Here is a 20000-nt window from a genome sequence, read left to right on the forward strand (position 1 = left end):
CCAAATGGACCCTAACGGGTCCATTTGGTTCCATTTGTACACTCTCAGAGTTACAGACCCATAAGGGTCCATTTGGATCCTATCCATCATTTAGCTGGGGACCCCCTGGAACTCCCTCAAGGACCACTAGTGGTCCCCGGACCACTGGTTGAGAACCACTGCCCTACTTGATCATACTACAGAGTTACAAAAAAAGCACTGTGAGCTTGTCGAACTGCCATTTTCCGCAAAAGCTTTCGCCACAATACGGACGCTGCGTTTTAAGTGGTTAAGTGGTCAAACAAAACGATTTGAAACAAGAAGACGACGGGGACAATAATTGATGCTGTCCAGCTATTGTGGAGAGATGTGGTGTGAAGACTGAGGCCCAGAGGAGGATTAGCTCCAGCTTAGACAGTTGACGACATGAGAAGATGACAGCATCCACACCAAGACATAACTAATCCCCCACGGATAGTTCACCCCAGAAATTACTTTTCTTCTATCGATTAGTCACCCCATGGAGACTTGAAATCATGGATATGTTTTTGTTTCTGTCGCATTCCTAAGCCAATCATTTGATGACCAGCGGACCGGTAGGCAGCGGTTCCGGTAGGAGACATAAAGGAGACTGTTTGTGTCTCCGCTGCCGGTCATCAAATTATTGGCTTAAGAATGCGACGAAAACGAAAAAATATCCATAGATTCAAGTCTCCATGGGGTGACTGATCGGTAGGTAAAAAGTCATTTTAGGGGTGAACTTTCCCTTTAACCCATTGAGACCTGAGGCCGATTCTACAAATGCCTTCTAAATCAGTAGTTCTCACACAAAATAGCAGCATTACAAGCTCGCAGTGCGGCACGAGGTGAACCTGTAAATCTGCTATTTTTTAATAGCAAACGCTAAAATCTAAAATATGACACGGATGCCAGTTTGAATGGTTTAATTAACATCCTGGTACTGTCCTCTCATACACACACACTTCTGGTCTCCCTCTGTCATTGTTTGACGGTGTGTGTGTGTGTGTGTGTGTGTGTGTGTGTGTGTGTGTGTGTGTGTGTGTGTGTGTGTGTGTGTGTGTGTGTGTGTGTGTGTGTGTGCGCGCGCGCGTGCATACGTGCGTGCGTCCTGTTGCTATCTTCTGGTTCAACACAATTATGTGAAAGCACTTTCCTGGCTCATTTGAATAATAGACGTAACAAGTTGGTGATCTATGATCCATCCATATACATGATTCATGCCGCTGCAATCATGAAATGATTTATGATTGCCTTGTAAATAGTCTTAATTGACGGTTGATTCATTCCCTCAGTGACCTCTCGCTTCTAGCACTGCACCTGGATATTATCAATGGTGGAAGAAGTACTTTGACTTTATACTCAAGTAAGAGTATCAATACCACAATGTAGAAACACTACAAGTGCAAGTTCAGTTTTAAACATTTTACTTGAGTAAAAGTGCAAATGTATTGACATCAAAATCTACTTAATTACTTAAGGCAAAAGTAGTCATTAATATACACTATGTCCCATTTCACAAGATGTTTTGTCAAAGTCTTTTGAAAATCTTTTGAAAACATCTGATCGTTGTGAGCTTGTAGTTCGGCTATTTTCACAATATTTATCTGTGGAACCGAAATGTGACACCTCAATTCCAAGTGCTTGTCAGGGTGGGGGGTCCCCACTTAAAATGTGATTATTTTTGGGGGTCACGGCCTGAAAAGGTTGGGAACCCTTGCTATATACAGTAACACAGGTTTTAATAATAATAGTACCTGTTAAATACTTGTAGTGGAGTAAAAAGTACAATATTTGCCTCTGAAATGCAGTGGAGTAGAAGTATAAATGATTGAAAAATGGAAATACTCAAGTAAAGTAAAAGCACTGCAAAATAGGACTCAAGCACAGTAACTGAGTAAATGGACTGTAATGACCTTCACTTTTGAATGCCGTCTGTAGCTCCTCCATCTTATTTAAAAATGCATGTCAGACACATCAGAAAGGCCTAATTTGCATGTCGCTGTTGTCGGCCTTGCATCTCCATATTTTATTTTTTGTTTAATGCCCTACATCGTCATACAACAGTGTCACACAAAGGTAGTGAAAATAGCTGCTCTACAAGCTCAAAACATGGCACATCGCAACACGTTTTGAGCTTGTAGATCGGATATTTAGGAAAAGACAAAGCCCCCCCCCCCCCCATTTCCTGAAAGTTTTGGACATACAAGGTTTCTACACAACAATGGCGATTTGAAGAAGGCCTCACTTATGAAACCAAAATGACCAATCTCCAGAAATAATTAAACAGGAAGGGGAAAAATAATTAACAACATAATTGCTTGTATTTGTTTCCTTTTTCTTCCCCGTCCCCTTTTGACTGATTCATAGGTGACAGCTAAGGACGGGTTGGTCTCTTACCCGCCCCACCCCCCACCAAATGACATTTCAGTGCTAATGTCATTAGCGAGGATATGCTATTGCTAATCCATGTCAAACCTTGACTGATGGAGAATGTGACAATGATTAGTATGCGCCTTCAAGGAGATGAAGACGTTATGACATGTTTGTCGTTCTTATTTTCTCTCCCTGATACAATATGTAAGGTGTCTAATTCACAATTACAGCTGAAATAAAACTTGTTTTTGATAATAACCATGAATCAAAAAACCCTCTTTAACCCATTAAGACCGGGGACGCATCTGCGTCTCATTTTAAGATTTCTTTGGAATATTCAAAAATAGCAGATCTACAAGCTCATAGCGCGGCACTGCTTGTACTGTAGATCTGCTATTTTTGAAAAATCTTGAAAAAATATTTTCCAGATTTATTTTCAAAAAACTGTTGAGATTTAGATTTTTTTAAAGAATCGCCTCAGGTCTTAATGGGTTAAAAGGCATAGCAGCCTCAAGTATGTAATTTTGCCTTGTTGTGTTTACATAATACAATCATAAATATTTGTTTAGCCATCATCATTCCCTCTATACCAGCAGTTATCAGTAGTGTGGTGGTGTTTACCTGCAGAAACACACTGCCCTCTCGCTGTGTTTTGGTCTTTTCACTGTTTATTTGGGTAGCCCAAAAACATCCCCTTCTACTAAAACAAACATGAAACACTAAAACACAGCGAGAGAGCAGTGTGTTTCTGCATGGTAAACACCCCACACTACTCCTGTGGCTGATGACTGCTGGTATAGAGGTGATCCAAAACAACACTGCCGAGCTCAAGACCCTGATGCTCAACAGGAGGGTGTGTACGTATATGTGTATGTTTTAAATTAGCAAGAGGAGTAAACAACTGGCGGGATGTTGACATGGGTTTCATACATCTCCTAGCAACAATAGAACGCCGAGACTCATATACAGCCAGAGGAGAGCTGTGTGAGAGAGAGACACACACACACACACACACACACACACACACACACACACACACACACACACACACACACACACACACACACACACACACACACACACACACACACACACACACACACACACACACACACACACACACACACACACACACAGGAGTGCAGTGTAAGAGCCAGAGTGCAGTGTAAGAACCAGACTGACAGGTCCTGAACCCCATTATGGTGCAATTATGTGGATGTCTTAATGCGAGACACACACACACACACACACACACACACACACACACACACACACACACACACACACACACACACACACACACACACACACACACACACACACACACACACACACACACACACACACACACACGCGCAGGAAGTGGGGCCAGGTACACAATAGTACGGCTAAATGGAAGAGAACAGACCAGGGACGGTAAAGCATCCTTTAAATCCCTAGAAGAGTTTGTGTGTGTGTGTGTCAGGGTGTGGGAAGGCTAAAATGCAGGGACGATTGTCCACTCTTCACACATACGAATCTTGCATTTTACTAACAAGTGGGCTCTTGTGGGGGTTCAAACGGCTAATGGGAGAACGTTAATACGCCTCACAGAATGTCAAGGACCTGGGCTGCTATGCCAGGCAGCCATTAGCGCGCTGAGGGCCAACCCACATGTTGAATTCATAAGAGGGAGGTGAATACACAACCAGGCATTCACAATACTATAAACAGTAAAAAAAAAATCTCTTTCTCTCTCGTTTACTACCTCCATTTGTGTCAAACACATCACAGTGAAGGACAGTAATGTGAGGACAGAGAGGCGCAGAGATGTCTGACAGTTCTCAATCGTTTCTCCTTCGAGTCCATGGGTGGGCGTTAATGGTCAGATGGGTGGGCCGCTAATGCTTCTGAGATTTTCAAATGGGCCCTGATAAAGAAAAGGTTGAGAACTACTGACATAGAGGACTGTGGCTGAACCACCTCACGCCTGTGCACCGGCGGGGACTGTGTGTGTGCGGACTGCGTGGTCAGTAGTGGAAAAAGTACTCAAATTCTTTACTTAAGTAAAAGTACCAATACTGCAAAATAGAAATACTGTTACAAGTAAAAGTAAGTGTAAGTGTTGAACCAGAAGATAGCAACAGGACGCACGCATGCACGCGCGCGCGCACACACACACACACACACACACACACACACACACACACACACACACACACACACACACACACACACACACACACACAGTCAAGTTAACCACTCTCACTTTCAAAAACATTTCTTACCTCATTGATGAGGAACTGTAGCTGAAGGACCGACGCGCCGCTCTCGTGCAGACAGTGGCAGTCCACGCCAGGCCGTCCCAGTCTGATGACATCACAGAGTCAAGGAAGTACACAGGAAGTGATGATGTCAACACAACAGAGGCACACACACACACACACACACACACACACACACACACACACACACACACACACACACACAATCATTCTTGGAGGGGTTGAATGTTAGATAACACAAACAGTCACACACAGTTTTAAAGAGTTAGAGCAAAAGAGAGGGATACATGGATATCTTTAAAAAAAAACATGATTTATTAAATATATAAATAAAGACAAAGACCAATTAACACAATGGTTATGGAGTGTGTTATAGTCTGTATAATCAGTAGTGTAGAGGTGTGTAAAGCAGGGGTCTTCAACAGGGGGTACTACAGGGGGGCTGCCAAAGCTTTGTGTGTTTTTTTTTTTTACATTAATTACTTGAAGCCTAGCATCCCTTTCTGAGGAGAACTTTAGCCAAAAATAGCATATCTACAAGCTCACAACGCCTCGCAGCGCGAGCCGTTGTGAGCTTGTAGATCGGCAATGTCTTGGCAAAAAGGTATAGGTGTAGAGGGAAAAAAGAGCAGACCACGTAAAAAAAAGTTTAATCTGAAACACAATTGTATACAATATAGAGGGGGTCCCTACTTCATCTCTCTCAGCTAGGGGGTCCTTGGCCTGAAAAAACGTTGAAGACCCCGGGTGTAAACTATGGTATTGGTGGTGATGATGGTTGCAAACAAACCAAAGGTGGAGAGAATGAGAAAATGTCAGAAGGAAGACAGCTTTTGAAGCCCTGAGAGCACTGGGCCCAGGTGCTCCAGATCAAAGTTGATTGGCCTCCCAGCTGCACCCACCAGGTATGCTACAGTACTTGCAATGCAAAGCAAAACAGTGGACAGACAGACTGGGAAGGGCCGTCAAACAGCAATGAAAACACAAGACACAAACATTGTCGAACAAGATCTGCAAGCTCGCTTGTGAGCTTTCCTACATAAGTCTAGACTAGAGGATGCTAAAGTACTCATCAATCCATAACCCACCGTGAGCTTTAAAGGGAATCTCTAAGACAGCAGTATTTGTGAATGTATTGTATGAAAACTGAGAATTTCATCCCTGTGGATGCTAGGATTGAAAACACATACAGTAAATAAATAAAATGCCTTGTTTTATGGCCATAATAGGGATGAAGTTACCACTGTACTGTTTAATGAGGTACTGTAGAAACTTAAGATTCTTGCTCCTCACTGGACTCTGTAGCCCATCTATATTTACTAATGCTTATTCAGACATTAGGGACACAGTTATGCAGCATTCTCACTAGATGAGTGTCATTTGCTGTAAATGGACCATTAGAACCCTGCGCACACACACATACACACACACACACACACACACACACACACACACACACACACACACACACACACACACACACACACACACACACCACAGCAAGTAGCAGCTCTAGCAGCAGATCTAATAGCAGATCTATAAGATCATGTTGTGAGCTTGTTCCAAGCTATTTTCACTATTTTCTTTTAAAATCATTGTTCATTAATCATAATCGAGGCAAACGTTACAAATAATTGTGATATTGATTCTAAGTCCTATTGCCCAGCCCTAATACCTGTCCATATGACATGTCCATGAGGAATGTTGTCTACAATATATATATATTATTCACTGAAGGAGGAACAGAGGAAAGGCCACGGGGTCAACTAAATCATCAGGATTCATCCTGCAATCTGTCTATCGGTCTAGATTATATCGTCTCTGTCGGGTGGAATATAATATCCAGAACTGTTACTTTTCAGGATTCAAATTAGAAAATAGCAAAAGTATCAGATCTATAAGTTCAAAACGCGCCGCTTCGCGCTGCGTTTCAAGCTTGTGGATCTGCTACAACTATTGTGCATACTGTAGCAAGGTGTGCTCAGCAAGTTTCACCCACTGTTACATATTGAGATATCTTCAGATATCAAAGTGGAAACCTTAAGGTGACACTAGAGGAAAAGCCATATGGGGTCACAAAAATCATCTGGGGTCATCCTCCTGGGGCATGAAGGGTGCCATCCAACATTCATGGCAATCTACCCGTAGTTTTTGAGATCTATAGGTTTTGATTAGGTTTCTAAACTTCAGTCTTTTTCCATCCGGTTGCTTTCCTTCAATTTGCTTTGTTTTGAACTCATAAACCCTCTATTCTTAGAGCAACAGACTTGAGTTACAATTGTGCTTGGATAATCACATAGCAACCCAGCAACCCAGCACCACTCTAAACCAGGGGTCTTCAACGTGTTTCAGGCCAAGGACCCCCATGGCTGAGAGAGACATGAAGCAGGGACCCCTGCTTCATGTTATACAATTGTGTTTCAGATTACATTTTTTTCTTTTACTTGGTCTGCTCTTTTTCCCCTCTACACCTATACCTCTTTGCCAAAAATAGCCGATCTACAAGCTCATAACGCCTTGCAGTGCGAGGCGTTGTGACCTTGTAGATCTGCTATTTTTGGCTAAAGTTCTCCTGCAGAAAAGGGATGCTAGGGTTATAATGTAATGTAATGTAAAAAAAAAAAGAATGTAAAAAAAAAACATCACAAAGATTTGGCGGCCCCCCTGTAGTAACTCTGAGGACCCCCTAGGAGTCCCAGACCCCTGTTGAAGACGCCTAATATACTATCAGAGTCAACTAATGACAGGAAAATTTAGCTTGCTGTTATCCACAGCATGAATATCTGTCAATTAACACGTGGCCAAAGAATTTGGGTTATAAGAGAACAATGTGCTCACACACGCGCACACACACACACACACACACACACACACTCACAGGGTGTGTTAGCGTAAGTGTCCAAATGGACCGTTACTCATTTGGTTCCATTACACTCTTAGAGTACGTTTTAACAGCAGGCGACTCTCGGGCGATGCCGGGCGACATCGTCCAAAAGATAAAGAAATTCCATCTTTCATCGCCCCCCCCCCCCGCCCACTTCGCCCGATCGCCGGCTCTCATAGACTTTCTTTATCTTTTGGACGATGTCGCCCGCGATCGCCCGAGAGTCGCCCGCTGTTAAAACGCACGGTTAGAGTTATGGGCGTCCGTGGCCTAATGCATGGGGGTCCTTGTAATTAAAAGTTTGAGAACTGCTATTAGGTGACCTTTGCAAAAGCATCTGTAAACTTTCCCAACATGCGCCTGATTGAACACGTACACTTTAAAAAAAACATTATTAAGCTTTTATTTTTGGGCAAGTGCTTTCAAAGCAAGGCCAGACAAAGGACTCCATTTGTAAAAGGCACTGCATTTAAACAGCTTAGATCCAAATGATTAGCTGGAGTTCAGCATGTCAGGGTTTTGTCAGCGAGCATGTAAATTAAGTAGCACTTTAATGCAACCTCGATTTAGAAAAAGAACACACTTCTTTCAGCGCAGCCCCTTATCCTAGCCACTTAAAATCCCTCCCACGGATTGTGGGAGGCAGGATTTTTCTAATAAACATTCAAATTGATTTACTGTATACTTTGTTGCGTGCCGGTGTTGCACGCTGAAAATAGCAGATCACAACACATCATGTCGTGAGTGATGTGTTGTGAAATACTAGACGTAAAACTGCATTATGAATTAAACATTAAGCCCTATTTCAAATATAGTGAACATCGCAGATCTACAAGCTCAACCTCTACATGTCACTGGTAGGCAGGTCCATGATCCTCCTCTGAGACACAGACCAAGTGGGCAATTATTTTTTACCACATTATAATGACCATAAGTGAGGACCAATTACAGTATGAAGATAGCTTGACAATAGGTGAAAATAGGTGGCGTGGTCCTTTAAGGGTCCATTTGGTTCCCAACTATCCGTCCTTTGGCTGCAGGGGACCCCCTGGAACCCCCTCAATGACCCCTGGTGGTCCCCAGACCCACCGCTGTGGAATTGTGCACGTTTAAAAACAAAGACCACATGCCAGAATATCAGAATGCATGGGATGTACTCCTACGTCTAGGCCAGACAAGCGGAAATAAGTAGAGAAAAGAGATTCACGGAAAAGCTCAATTTCCTACATGCTCCCCACAGATAATGGACTCGCATTCATTTTATGTCCCACTATAACAACACATTGACCTTGGGGGCAAAGCTACAGTACCTGCTGCTGCGGCTGCTTAAAATACAGCCCGCATAAAGCTACTATTGATTTAGTGATGAATTTTAAGGTGGTTTCCATTTATCCCACGGAAGAAAGTCAACATCAGCCATATTTGAATTCTACAGAGGACAGTATGCTGTACAGTAAGACCTCACGAGATTGATGATTGAAGGTTATGGACTGAACAACACACACACACACACACACACACACACACACACACACACACACACACACACACACACACACACACACACACACACACACACACACACACACACACACACACACACACACACACACACACACACACACACACAGAGAGAGGTTGTTTTACGTAGGCCATCAAATGGGAATTCTCCAATTGATTTTCCCTTCTGTCCATTGCCATTTCTCAGCCTCAGTTGCTCTCTTTTTTCCACTCAAACAAACGCTATGCATTCAGGTCAGGTCCGAAATGAAGTGAGGAAGGCAGGTATCTAACAGCTCATCCGTCCTTATTTATCCACTAAAACCATCTCTCACACACTGTGTCGAGTCAATACATTAAGCAGCACTAACATGTCCGTGTCCCGTTGGATTCAGTTAAAGCTGTCTGTCCGTCTGTTTGTCTTGAGGCCGCATTTAAAAAGCCAAACAGATTTACCAGGAAGCGGCTGGTTACAAATGCCTTAAATACAGATGTAGTCTTAGGTGGCTGCTTGTAATCCCAACCGTCAGTTTTAAACACGTGCTTGAGCAGGTGTGTCTGTGTGCGTGCGTGCGTGCGTGCGTGCGTGCGTGTGGAAGATTCGTTTTGCATACAGACGGGTTGGGTATACCTGAGGGACTGGATTGCAAAATTGTGTAGCCCGTGGTTCTCAAAGTGTAGAACCATGGGAACCCTTGAGGTGGTTCCAGGGAGGTCCCAAAGAAAATGATTGATAGGGAACCAAATGGACCCTTTACAGGTCTGTTCAAGTTCAAATGTGGCCATTTTGTACACTCTCAGAGTTATGGTGTCTTGTGGCCTAATGCAGACCACCTTGAAATGAAAAAAAAGTGCTCTTCAGCTACTCAGGAGGTGTGAATGAATGAATGCATTTTTATTGCATTTTTACCGTCGCAGAATTATAAGACACCGAAAACATACTGTAACTATACAAAGATACATTCACTTACAATTAACTGAAAGCAGCACAATAGGCACAATTACACAAATAAAATGTGTATACATTTGTAGGATTGTGAGCTTGTAGATCAGCAATTTTCCGCATTAGGGTTAGGCTTAAAAAGTAAAAAATGACATTCATAAAACCGCCGTCCTAAAATGCTCACAAGTATAGTAATACAAACTGTGTGTGTGTGTGTGTGTGTGTGTGTGTGTGTGTGTGTGTGTGTGTGTGTGTGTGTGTGTGTCATAGTCTATTGCACTGGTTCTCAAACTTTTCATGTCAAAGACCCCCAAAATGATATGTATTTGGTTGTGGACTCCCCCATCTCAAAAATAGTTTGTGCCAGGGATCTTTCAAAAATAGCAGATACAAGCTCATAGCACGGCACTCGGTTCCACACTATGAGCTTGTATATCTGCTATTTTCGAATAGCCAAAGTATAAAATATGGTTAAAGTGATTAAAATGATTGTGACGCTATATCAACTAATTTTGTTGGGCCCCCCTGGTACCCTCCCCCCCCAAGACCACTGGGGGCCCACTTTGAGAACCAATGTCCTACAGCTTTCTTTCTCGATTTGTGTCGGTCAGGTGACTCCGTGAACCCACTGCACCTGCAGTGACTGCAGGCATCAGCGCAACATGATTGGCTATCCTCAGCACAGCTGGAGGCAGCCATGGCACAGTGTGCGTGTCAATACATGACAGGTGACACAGAAGGGACAACACGCCGCAGAGAAAAACGGCCGGAGCTGCCCTTTTAATGTTTGACAATTCAAGTCTCTTTTTCAAGCGTCCATTTACCTGGGAGCCACGCAGCTCTGCCAAATCTCAAAACGATACACGATCGGCGCTGTAAATTCAGCCCGTGGCAACCGTTGCATTTCCATTGCTTGCGAGGCTGCGATAAGAGAGACTGGAAATGTCTCTCACTGTACGTATATAGGCCCCGGAGATAATGACATCTGCAGACACCGTTCCTACAATGAGACACGCTCGCGAGCGACTGTCACTTCTAATAAACTGTCAGCGACTGACTGTCACCGTTGTGAATGAGCATCCAATCTGAAAAGGCGTCACGCTAACAAAGGATGAGGGATTTGGAGCTGCTCGCAACATGGTTGCAATCAGGTGTGTTGTGACATCAGAATTATTGTCTTTATTGGCGAAATTCTTTTGAAAAAATATTTTTCTTAAATATCTAAAAAGCCCCGTGAGCTTGTAGATCGGCAATTTTTCGCTATTGAATTGATTGATTGAACACTTGATTAGTCCGAAATGTAAATAGGACAGGCGCACAAAACACATAAAAAGTCCATGGCGACTTGTTTCCAATGTGGTCCTATGTAGTCAATTCATCAACGTAGCATATTAACACATCAATACATGTCATCAGCAAAAACAAATAACTATATACTGTACTGTTACGTGTATGCTTATAGCATGCACTGTGTTTTCTGGGTTTTCTCTCCCCCTCTACTGATTCTCCCTCTTTCCTCAAACCCAGGTCCAGCTCATCAGTGAATGATCTTCCCTCAACATCCCATTGGTCCTCCAATAATCAAGCAGGCTTCAGTGATGAAAATCAGCGGCGTGCACAGACATTTTGAGGGGCAGGTGCTCAAGTAAATTATACTTTTTTTTGTTGACTTGGTCTGCTCTTTTTTCCCTCTACACCTATACCTCTTTGCCAAAAATAGCTGATCTACAAGCCCACAACGCCTCGCAGCGCGAGGCGTTGTGGGCTTGTAGATCTGCTATTTTTGGCTAAAGTTCTCCTCAGAAAAGGGATGCTAGGTTTCGAGTGGTTATGGTAAAAAGAAAAATCATATCACATAAAGAATTGGCAGACCCCCTGTAGTAACTCTGAGGACCCCCTAGGGGTCCCAGACCCCCTGTTGAAGACCCCTGCTGTAAACTGAAAAAACAACAACTTTTTTTTCTCTTTTTTTCAAAAGGGCACTTCTGGTCAACAGGGCAAAGGGCATGTGCTCTAGTACCACATAGAGTCTATCTGTGCACGTCCCTGGTGAAAATATCAGCACTTGCACGGGAGACCGGGTTCAAATCCGGGCCAGAACAGGAAAGGCACACAGAGTGCAGCTTGAAGTGGTCTGCGGTCTGCCGCTAGAGCAGGACAGAAACAATAGGGAACGTTACTGTGTTCATTTGATGATAAGAGGGCAGAGAGGATGGTGAGGTGACAGCATGGCCTGCGGATTTAATTGCACTAGCCGCATGGTTGCTAACTAATTGCTCTGTGCCTTAATTACCTCGGTAAATACACACACGGGGGGGACACACTGGGGAAATGCCAGCCAACTCCTTTCTAATGACTGATCACCACTCCATGGAACACCGCTCTCAAACAGGACGGAGGGCAAGGTGCTCCGCCCCCCAAACTGTGAAACAGAAGCACCAAACTTTTGAGCTTCCGTTTTTAGCCACTTTCAGCCTGGCGTTTTCTGACAAGGTCCTCGTCACTAGGACTCGTATGTGTGAGGGTCGCTTTTACTTCTAGTAATAATAAAACAGTATAGAAAGATATTTTTTTATTAATATTCGATTAATAAGGTTTTACACCTTTTCGACCATCAACTTTTGTCCCATTTTTGGGCATGTCATTATTGTGAAAAGTTTTCAAATACCGTATTTTCAAAAATAAAATAATATTGTTTGAGGTTGTAGAATGGCTTTTTTCACTATTTTTGTTGGTTAATATTATTATAATGTTCACCATTTCGGGCCTGGCCAGTGGCTATGAAAATTGGGGGTCCTTGGCATGGGAAGGTTTGGGGTCCCCCTGGTTTATACCATGACCATGAGAATACTCCATTCTGTTTGGTCGGCGTTTGCATTTTATTTTATTTTAACACTTAGCCTGCCCTAATTATTTCAGTTTTTTTGCTGTTTTCTGCCAGAGATTTTTCATTGAAATTAAAAAAGTACTCAGGAGCGGAGATACAGAATTTTAAAGTTTTGAGTTAACAAGGAAGTGGATGGGAGTCTAGATCTTCGAAAAATCTCCTTGGTCTTTGGGTCAAATTGAAAAAAATAAATAAAAATGTTTTCAATAGAACGCATTTATGCGATCTTGGCGGCCAAGTGCGCTATTTAATAGATCGCATTTATGCGTGATTGGCAGAAATTGAGTTAATAACACATATTTCAAGGTATGCTACTTCAAATAATTCCTTAAATCCCTTAAAGGAGTAGTTCACCCCAAAAAATATTTTTCGATCGATTAGTCACCCCATGGAGACTTGAATTCATGGATTTTTTTTTGTTTTTGTCGCATTCCTAAGCCAATAATTTGATGACCGGCAGCGGTTCCGGTAGGAGACACAAAGGGTCTTTGTGTCTCCTACCGGAACCGCTGCCTACCGGTCCGCTGGTCATCAAATTATTGGCTTAGGAATGCGACAAAAAAGTCTACATTTTTTGAGTGAACTATCCCTTTAAGTACAGTATAACTCAAGTAAATGTACTTTGTTACTGCCCACCCCTACATACTTGAGAATATGTTTACTCTTATGCACGTCCTCATTTTGTTGTTCCGTACTTGGTATGGAATCTACAAACAGGCACATGTGCACATGACTCATGAGGCCTATATTTGTACACCTTATGATGACCTTACTGTATGAGTCAACCAGCTGGCACTTAAACACTCGATGCAGAGCCCACGCACCTCCTCAGCATCGTAATGAAAGGCTAATCATATACGTTGAGACCGCTGCAAACCATATGACTGAGTCAGTGGAGGGAAAAAGAAAACAGCATCCACGCCTCTCAGGCCCCGATGTGACTTGTAATTAATTTGTGTGGCGCTAATTGAATCAGGTGGAGTGACTCAACGAGGACTAACGTGACAGCCTACACACGCCACGAGAAATAAACGCCGTCAGGAAGGAGAAGCACATGCAGATACTGTAACCACACGTTCATAAAAAAAGATTCTGCAAGTATTGTATTTTGGTACTTTTACATTACCTGAGTATTTGCATTTTTCAATACTTTGTACTTCTACTCCACTACAATTATCTGAACACTTTAGCTACTAGTTACTTTGTAGATTTAGATTATTGCATAACATAAACAGTATTAACCACTTAAGCCCTATTTTTAGAAAACAAGGTGACGAATTTGAGTACTTTTACTTCTACCGTACTGGTAGCCTACCGTACGTTTATTTTGATGCCATTACTTTTGTGCTTTTATACAAGTACACAGGTTTTGAACACAGGTCTTTTACTTGTAACAGGGTATGTTTATATTCTGGGTATTGCTACTTTTACTTAAAGGGATAGTTCACCTAAAACATGTTTTTGTCGCATTCCTAAGCCAATAATTTGATGACCAGCGGACCGGTAGGCAGCGGTTCCGGTAGGAGACACAAAGGAGACTCTTTGTGTCTCCTACCGGAACCGCTGCAGGTCATCAAATTATTGGCTTAGGAATGCTCCATGGAGTGACTAATCGATAGAAAAAAAAGGGGGTGAACTATCCCTTTAATAAAAAAAAAGAAATCACTGTTGAAATGTGGAGAGAGATAATTCACACGTCAGAGAGGCTTGAGAGAGCTGACAGAGTGGAGAAACACAGAGAGAGAGAGAGAGAGAGAGAGAGAGAGAGAGAGTGAAGTGATAACGCTCTGAAAAGCTAGAAAGGAGTCGATAGATAGCAGAGGGAGGTCAGGCTGGACGTACCCACAGTGCAGTGAAGAAAACGCTGGGAGACAAAGAGGAGAGACAGGGAGCCTAGTAATGGCTTCACATGCATACGCACACACACACACGCACGCACGCGCACACACACACACACACACGCACGCGCACACACACACACACACACACACACACACACACACACACACACACACACACACACACACACACACACACACACACACACACACACACACACACACACACACACACACACACACACACACACACACACACACACACACACACACACACACACACACACACACCTTAATTTTGACATGAACAGTGTTTCATCTCGGCTGTATCTTTTCGAAAAACAAACATTTCTTTATGTTTCTCGCTCTTATAAGATGTGTGATTTTCCCATTACAATGGGGAAGAGGAGGCTCGCCATTATAGGCTCAAAGGCTGTTTGCCTTTGTCTGCAGGGAGCATTCAACACACTGCACAGAGGCTCAGAGTTCTCAGAAAGGAAGGTATTGATTGAGAGCTTTGTCTTAAACCGCTTTAGACTTTATATACTGTAGATCATCGCAGATCGCCCTGTGTCCCAATGGATCCAGTGTAGTTATGTAGTCACAAGCTCTTGTTAGTACATTTGCATTGGTTAAATATTCATAAAACACACTGTACACACCGATTTCAGCTCGCCAACTACAAGCACACAACGCCGCGTTGTGAGCTTCTACATCTGCAATTCTCACTACGTGTGTGCAACACTCTTGTAAGAAGGGCATTCAATTACACACACAAAAAATAAGACATGACAGCATGGAGAAGATACAATGTGTCTGCCTGACAGCAACGATACACATCAAGCACAGTTATCTAGATGCATTAGTGCAAGTAACAATGTGAGCATAACAAGCATTGTTTGTTTAGAAATTAATGCGTTTTTGGTTCTTTTGTTTTGTTTTCGGAGCCCTGACAGCCGCAGAGAAAAAGCTTCCTAAGCCGTGAGCCTTTTAGTCCTCCTTCCTGGTGTAACCCAACCCCTAATCCATGCCATGACCTTCACTTTAGTTCTAAACCAGGGGTCTTCAAGAGGAGGTCCTCAGAGTTACTACAGGTGGGCCGCCAAATCTTTGTGTGATAGAATCTTTGTTTGACATTAACCACTTCAACCCTAGCATCCCTATTCTGAGGGGAACATTGGCTGAAAATAGTAGAGCTTGTAGATTGGCTATTTTCGGCAAAGTGGTTTGGGGTAGAGGGATATATCTATATGCTTTTTGTTTCTCATAAAAGCAGAGGAGAATGGCTGTAAACCAGTGGTTCTAAAACCTTTTCATGCCAAAGACCCCCATAACTATGAGAGTGTGCAAATTCTCAGATTTACAGATCTGTAAGGATCCATTTGGAACCCCTCAAGGAACCATGAGGGTCCCTGGTCCTTAAAACGTTAAGGACCACCGCTGGTATGAACACGCTCTTCTGGTTGCAACAACAGTACACACAAAAACAATGGTGGTTGTTCTGCGGTTCTTTGGGGTGCTTGAGGTGCCAATGTATACGTGTATAAGTAAGTAAGTAGGTCAGAGAGCCTTATTGTTGGTATCAACCGTCTATGCACGTTTAGCAATGCGCTAAACCCCTGTGGTTGGAATGCTGAGGTGGAGCGCAACACCTACCATCAGCTCCCAGTACTTACCGCATGACTTGCTACTCATACGCTGAGTTGGCCCGGGTTCGAACCCATGACCTTGTGGACAAAAGGAGAGAGCTCCACCGACTGAGCTACCCGGAAACATGCTGTTCGTGCATTCTGTACAGCAATCCCATCTGACCTCTTCACACTTCTCTTCACTTTTCCTGAACATATTTTCCTCCTTTGTCGTGCCTGATTGGCCTAGTGTGAAAAGAGGCCAATTCGCACCAGGCACCATGGCATACTCAAAATCAGTTTCACCACTTCAACCCGATATACATTGGCTATTTGAAAATAGACGATCTACAAGCTCATAACACACCGTGATGAGACACGTTGATATATGCCATTTTCAAAAGAAAAAAAAGAAGAAAAAAAAAATTGGAATTGAAACATTTTCGCAACACCAATCTTGTATGGGGGTCCCTGGCACAAAACCTTTTCAGATGGGGGTCCGTGGGCAAATACATATTATATAGCATTTGACATATACTGTAGCACAAAGAAGTTCCGTTCCCCCTACGATTATTAACCACTTCTAATGCCATTTATAAACATTTTGGCTCGGCTTGTACTGTAGCTTAGCATCATCTCAGCAATTAAACCTGTGCTGTTGGCCAGTAACAAAGTGTGATTGATTTGCATCGAGGCGCAGCTCTAAACATCGGCTAAAAATTATCCACATAAAAGCAGCGAAGCACAACTTGTGAATCTACTCCCATCAGCACCAGCAACCAGGCTTTCTGGCTATATATGGTAACATCACTGTGGAACATTAAATTATAGGGCAATTTCTGTAAAGGAAATGGTGCGCTTGACTGCAACCCTGAGCAAGTGTCTGTCTGTCTGTCTGTCTGTCTGTCTGTCTGTCTGTCTGTCTGTCTGTCTGTCTGTCTGTCTGTCTGTCTGTCTGTCTGTCTGTCTGTCTGTCTGTCTGTCTGTCTGTCTGTCTGTCTGTCTGTCTGTGTGTGTGTGTGTGTGTGTGTGTGTGTGTGTGTGTGTGTGTGTGTGTGTGTGTGTGTGTGTGTGTGTGTGTGTGTGTGCGCACGTGCTTATGTCTATCTCACTTTTCTGTGTCCATCTCAATGCCTCTCCTTTGTTTTGTCAGGCCAGGTTGTTTACGGTTGGCAGACTGCAGTTGACTGGTGACTGTGATGTGACTGCTCTCTGTCACCTCTGTTTTGTGTTTGTCCGTGTGCACGGAGGGGCGGGCTGTGCTTGCAGGCACATGCATGCTATGTATGCCTACAACCCTTTCCATCCGGGAACGCATCTGTGTCATTTTAGATGTTTTTGACTATTCAAAAATAGCTAAATGTTTTGCAAATCTTTGAATGTATATTTTTTAACCCATTAAGACCTGGAACACATCCGTGTCACTTTAGATTTCTTTGGCTATTCAAAAATAGCAGATCTACAAGCTCATAGCGCGGCACAGAGTGCCAAATTCAAAGACAGCAAAAGTAGCCGATCGACAAGCTTAAAAGACATCGCTTTGTGCCGCGTTTCGAACTTGCGGATCTGATACTTCTGTGTGACGCTGTAGTACTTAGTAGGGCATTAAATGAATGAAAAAAGTTAAAATATGATAAGAGGATTCTGCCCGACAGCAACGATATCTTACTTAATATCTGTCTTCTCAGCTGTCTTTAGTGTTCTCCTCTCAGCTTTGTTATTCCCTGTTTCTCCTACAGTCCACTGGGCCATCTGGACCATCTGGCAACAACAAACAGTCTTTTTCTCCTAAATATAGCTATTTGTATTTGTTGATGACATGTACAGTATTAACCCATTCAATCCGGGAACACATCTCTGTCATTTTAAGATTTATTTGGCTATTCAAAAAATATCAGATATACAAGCTCATTGCGCTATGGAAAAAAATGTGTGTAAATCTTTGAATGTATATTTTCTTTAAAGCAAACATTTGTCGACTCAAATCTTTGCTTCTTTGGTCACTGGAACAAAATATTTGACAAATGTTGGCTTTAAAAATATATACATTCAAAGATTTACACACATTTTCACGATTTCTTTTAAAAAAATAGCAGGTACAAGCTGGCACTCTGTGCCACACTATGAGCTTGTATATCTGCTATTTTTGAATAGCCGAAAGAAATCTAAAATGACAGAGATGCGGTCTTAATGGGTTAATGTGTTAATATTCTATGCTCTGTTGATGAATTGAATACATTGGACGGGACTTTGAGAACCACTGTTCTATTGCTTTGAATAAGAACATGAGCCTAATATGAGCCAGATACAGTATGCATGCAAATAATATGTGAAGGATTTGCCCGTGGTAGAAACCATGGCACCTGTTTGTAAAACATGCAAATAGGTGGAAAGATTAGCTTAGAAACTGCTGTGTGTGCAAGTGTGTGTGTGTGTGTGTGTACGCATGTATGAGAGAGAGAGAGAGAGAGAGAGAGAGAGTCTTGCACACACTTTTGGGCTCATGCCAAATTCTGTGTGTGTGCGCATCCATGCATGCATGCAAAATATTGTGAGTGCATTAACTCTTTGCACAAGCCTATGCAACCATGCTAATGTTTAAATCTGAACGCACTTTTGTTTTGGCCCATGGGGCTATGTGTGTGTGTGTGTGTGTGTGTGTGTGTGTGTGTGTGTGTGTGTGTGTGTGTGTGTGTGTGTGTGTGTGTGTGTGTGTGTGTACACACAGATCTCATTGGTGCATACGGAGGAGGTGTGATGTCTCAGCTTCAGTCCTAATGTAGCGCTCATTAAGGACATTAGCGCCCTGCGTTTGTGCTGTCTGCCTCTGGCAGGCTATACTCCAGCAACACAACACTGTGTTTAACTGCCAAACTGCACATGTGAAAACCCATTAGCTAGGAGGACACGCTCTGATGTTAGTACAGGATAAATCATAGGGTACAATGATAGGCTACTGTGCCTTTAAAACCGGGATTGCTCTCAGATCTCAGGTCTCGCGTAGCCAACTAAACTAAACAACTATTACACAATCTCCGAATGCAATATAGAGTCTGAAACTACACCTCCTGAAAGCCGAGAAAGGAAGCCGTCATCTGTTCACGAAAATACAGTACATGAAAAATTGTCTTTACATTTTATTTTTGAAATTTCATTTCTGATAAGCAGCAAGCAATCAATTATTTTTGCTTTATATTAGGACAAATGTAACGGTATCGGGGAGGAGGCGTCGCATTGGCTTTGTCCCCGGATCATTTTCAGAGCTTCCGTTGCTCCGGACTGTATGACGGAAGCATTTAGAAAATTGTGGGAGGCAACAGTCTGGCTCGCAAGACTACTGTTAGATGGGACCAGTGAACAGCAGTGGACAGTAACGCACATTTACTTTAGTACTGTGCTAAAATATTTGTTTTACGTAAAAAGAACGCTAGGGTTCATGTGGTTAAACATTTCATGATTGACTGAATAATGTATTAGAAATGTAAACAGCACAGAGGCACAGTAAGACACCCTCCATATATAATTTGGAGGGTGCTCTATTGATTAGAGAAACATTTCTAATTGTAACCTACAACCTGTATGCTACATTAAAACCTTTGTTAGTGTAATAACACAAGTATAGAACTTGAACGTGTCCTTCGCCATACTTGCGCTGCCACCACTTGCTTTGAAGAAACAACTTT

At 42.8% G+C, this 20000-nt stretch overlaps 1 protein-coding gene across 1 annotated transcript in view; it reads right to left on the reverse strand.

Moving 5' to 3' along the window:
- stxbp5l (syntaxin binding protein 5L) overlaps nucleotides 1–20000 on the reverse strand; it is a gene marked incomplete at its 5' end in the record, with an annotated part of 257766 nt that overhangs the window by 117089 nt on the left and 120677 nt on the right. Inside the window, one exon of the mRNA XM_084085444.1 lies at nucleotides 4641–4722. Within this exon, the coding sequence (XP_083941570.1) occupies nucleotides 4641–4722 (82 nt within the window). The remainder of the gene's footprint in view (nucleotides 1–4640; nucleotides 4723–20000) is intronic.

This window comes from Gymnoscopelus microlampas (assembly GCF_963454915.1).
Source record: "Gymnoscopelus microlampas genome assembly, chromosome: 17".
In the NCBI taxonomy this organism is placed as follows: domain Eukaryota; kingdom Metazoa; phylum Chordata; class Actinopteri; order Myctophiformes; family Myctophidae; genus Gymnoscopelus; species Gymnoscopelus microlampas.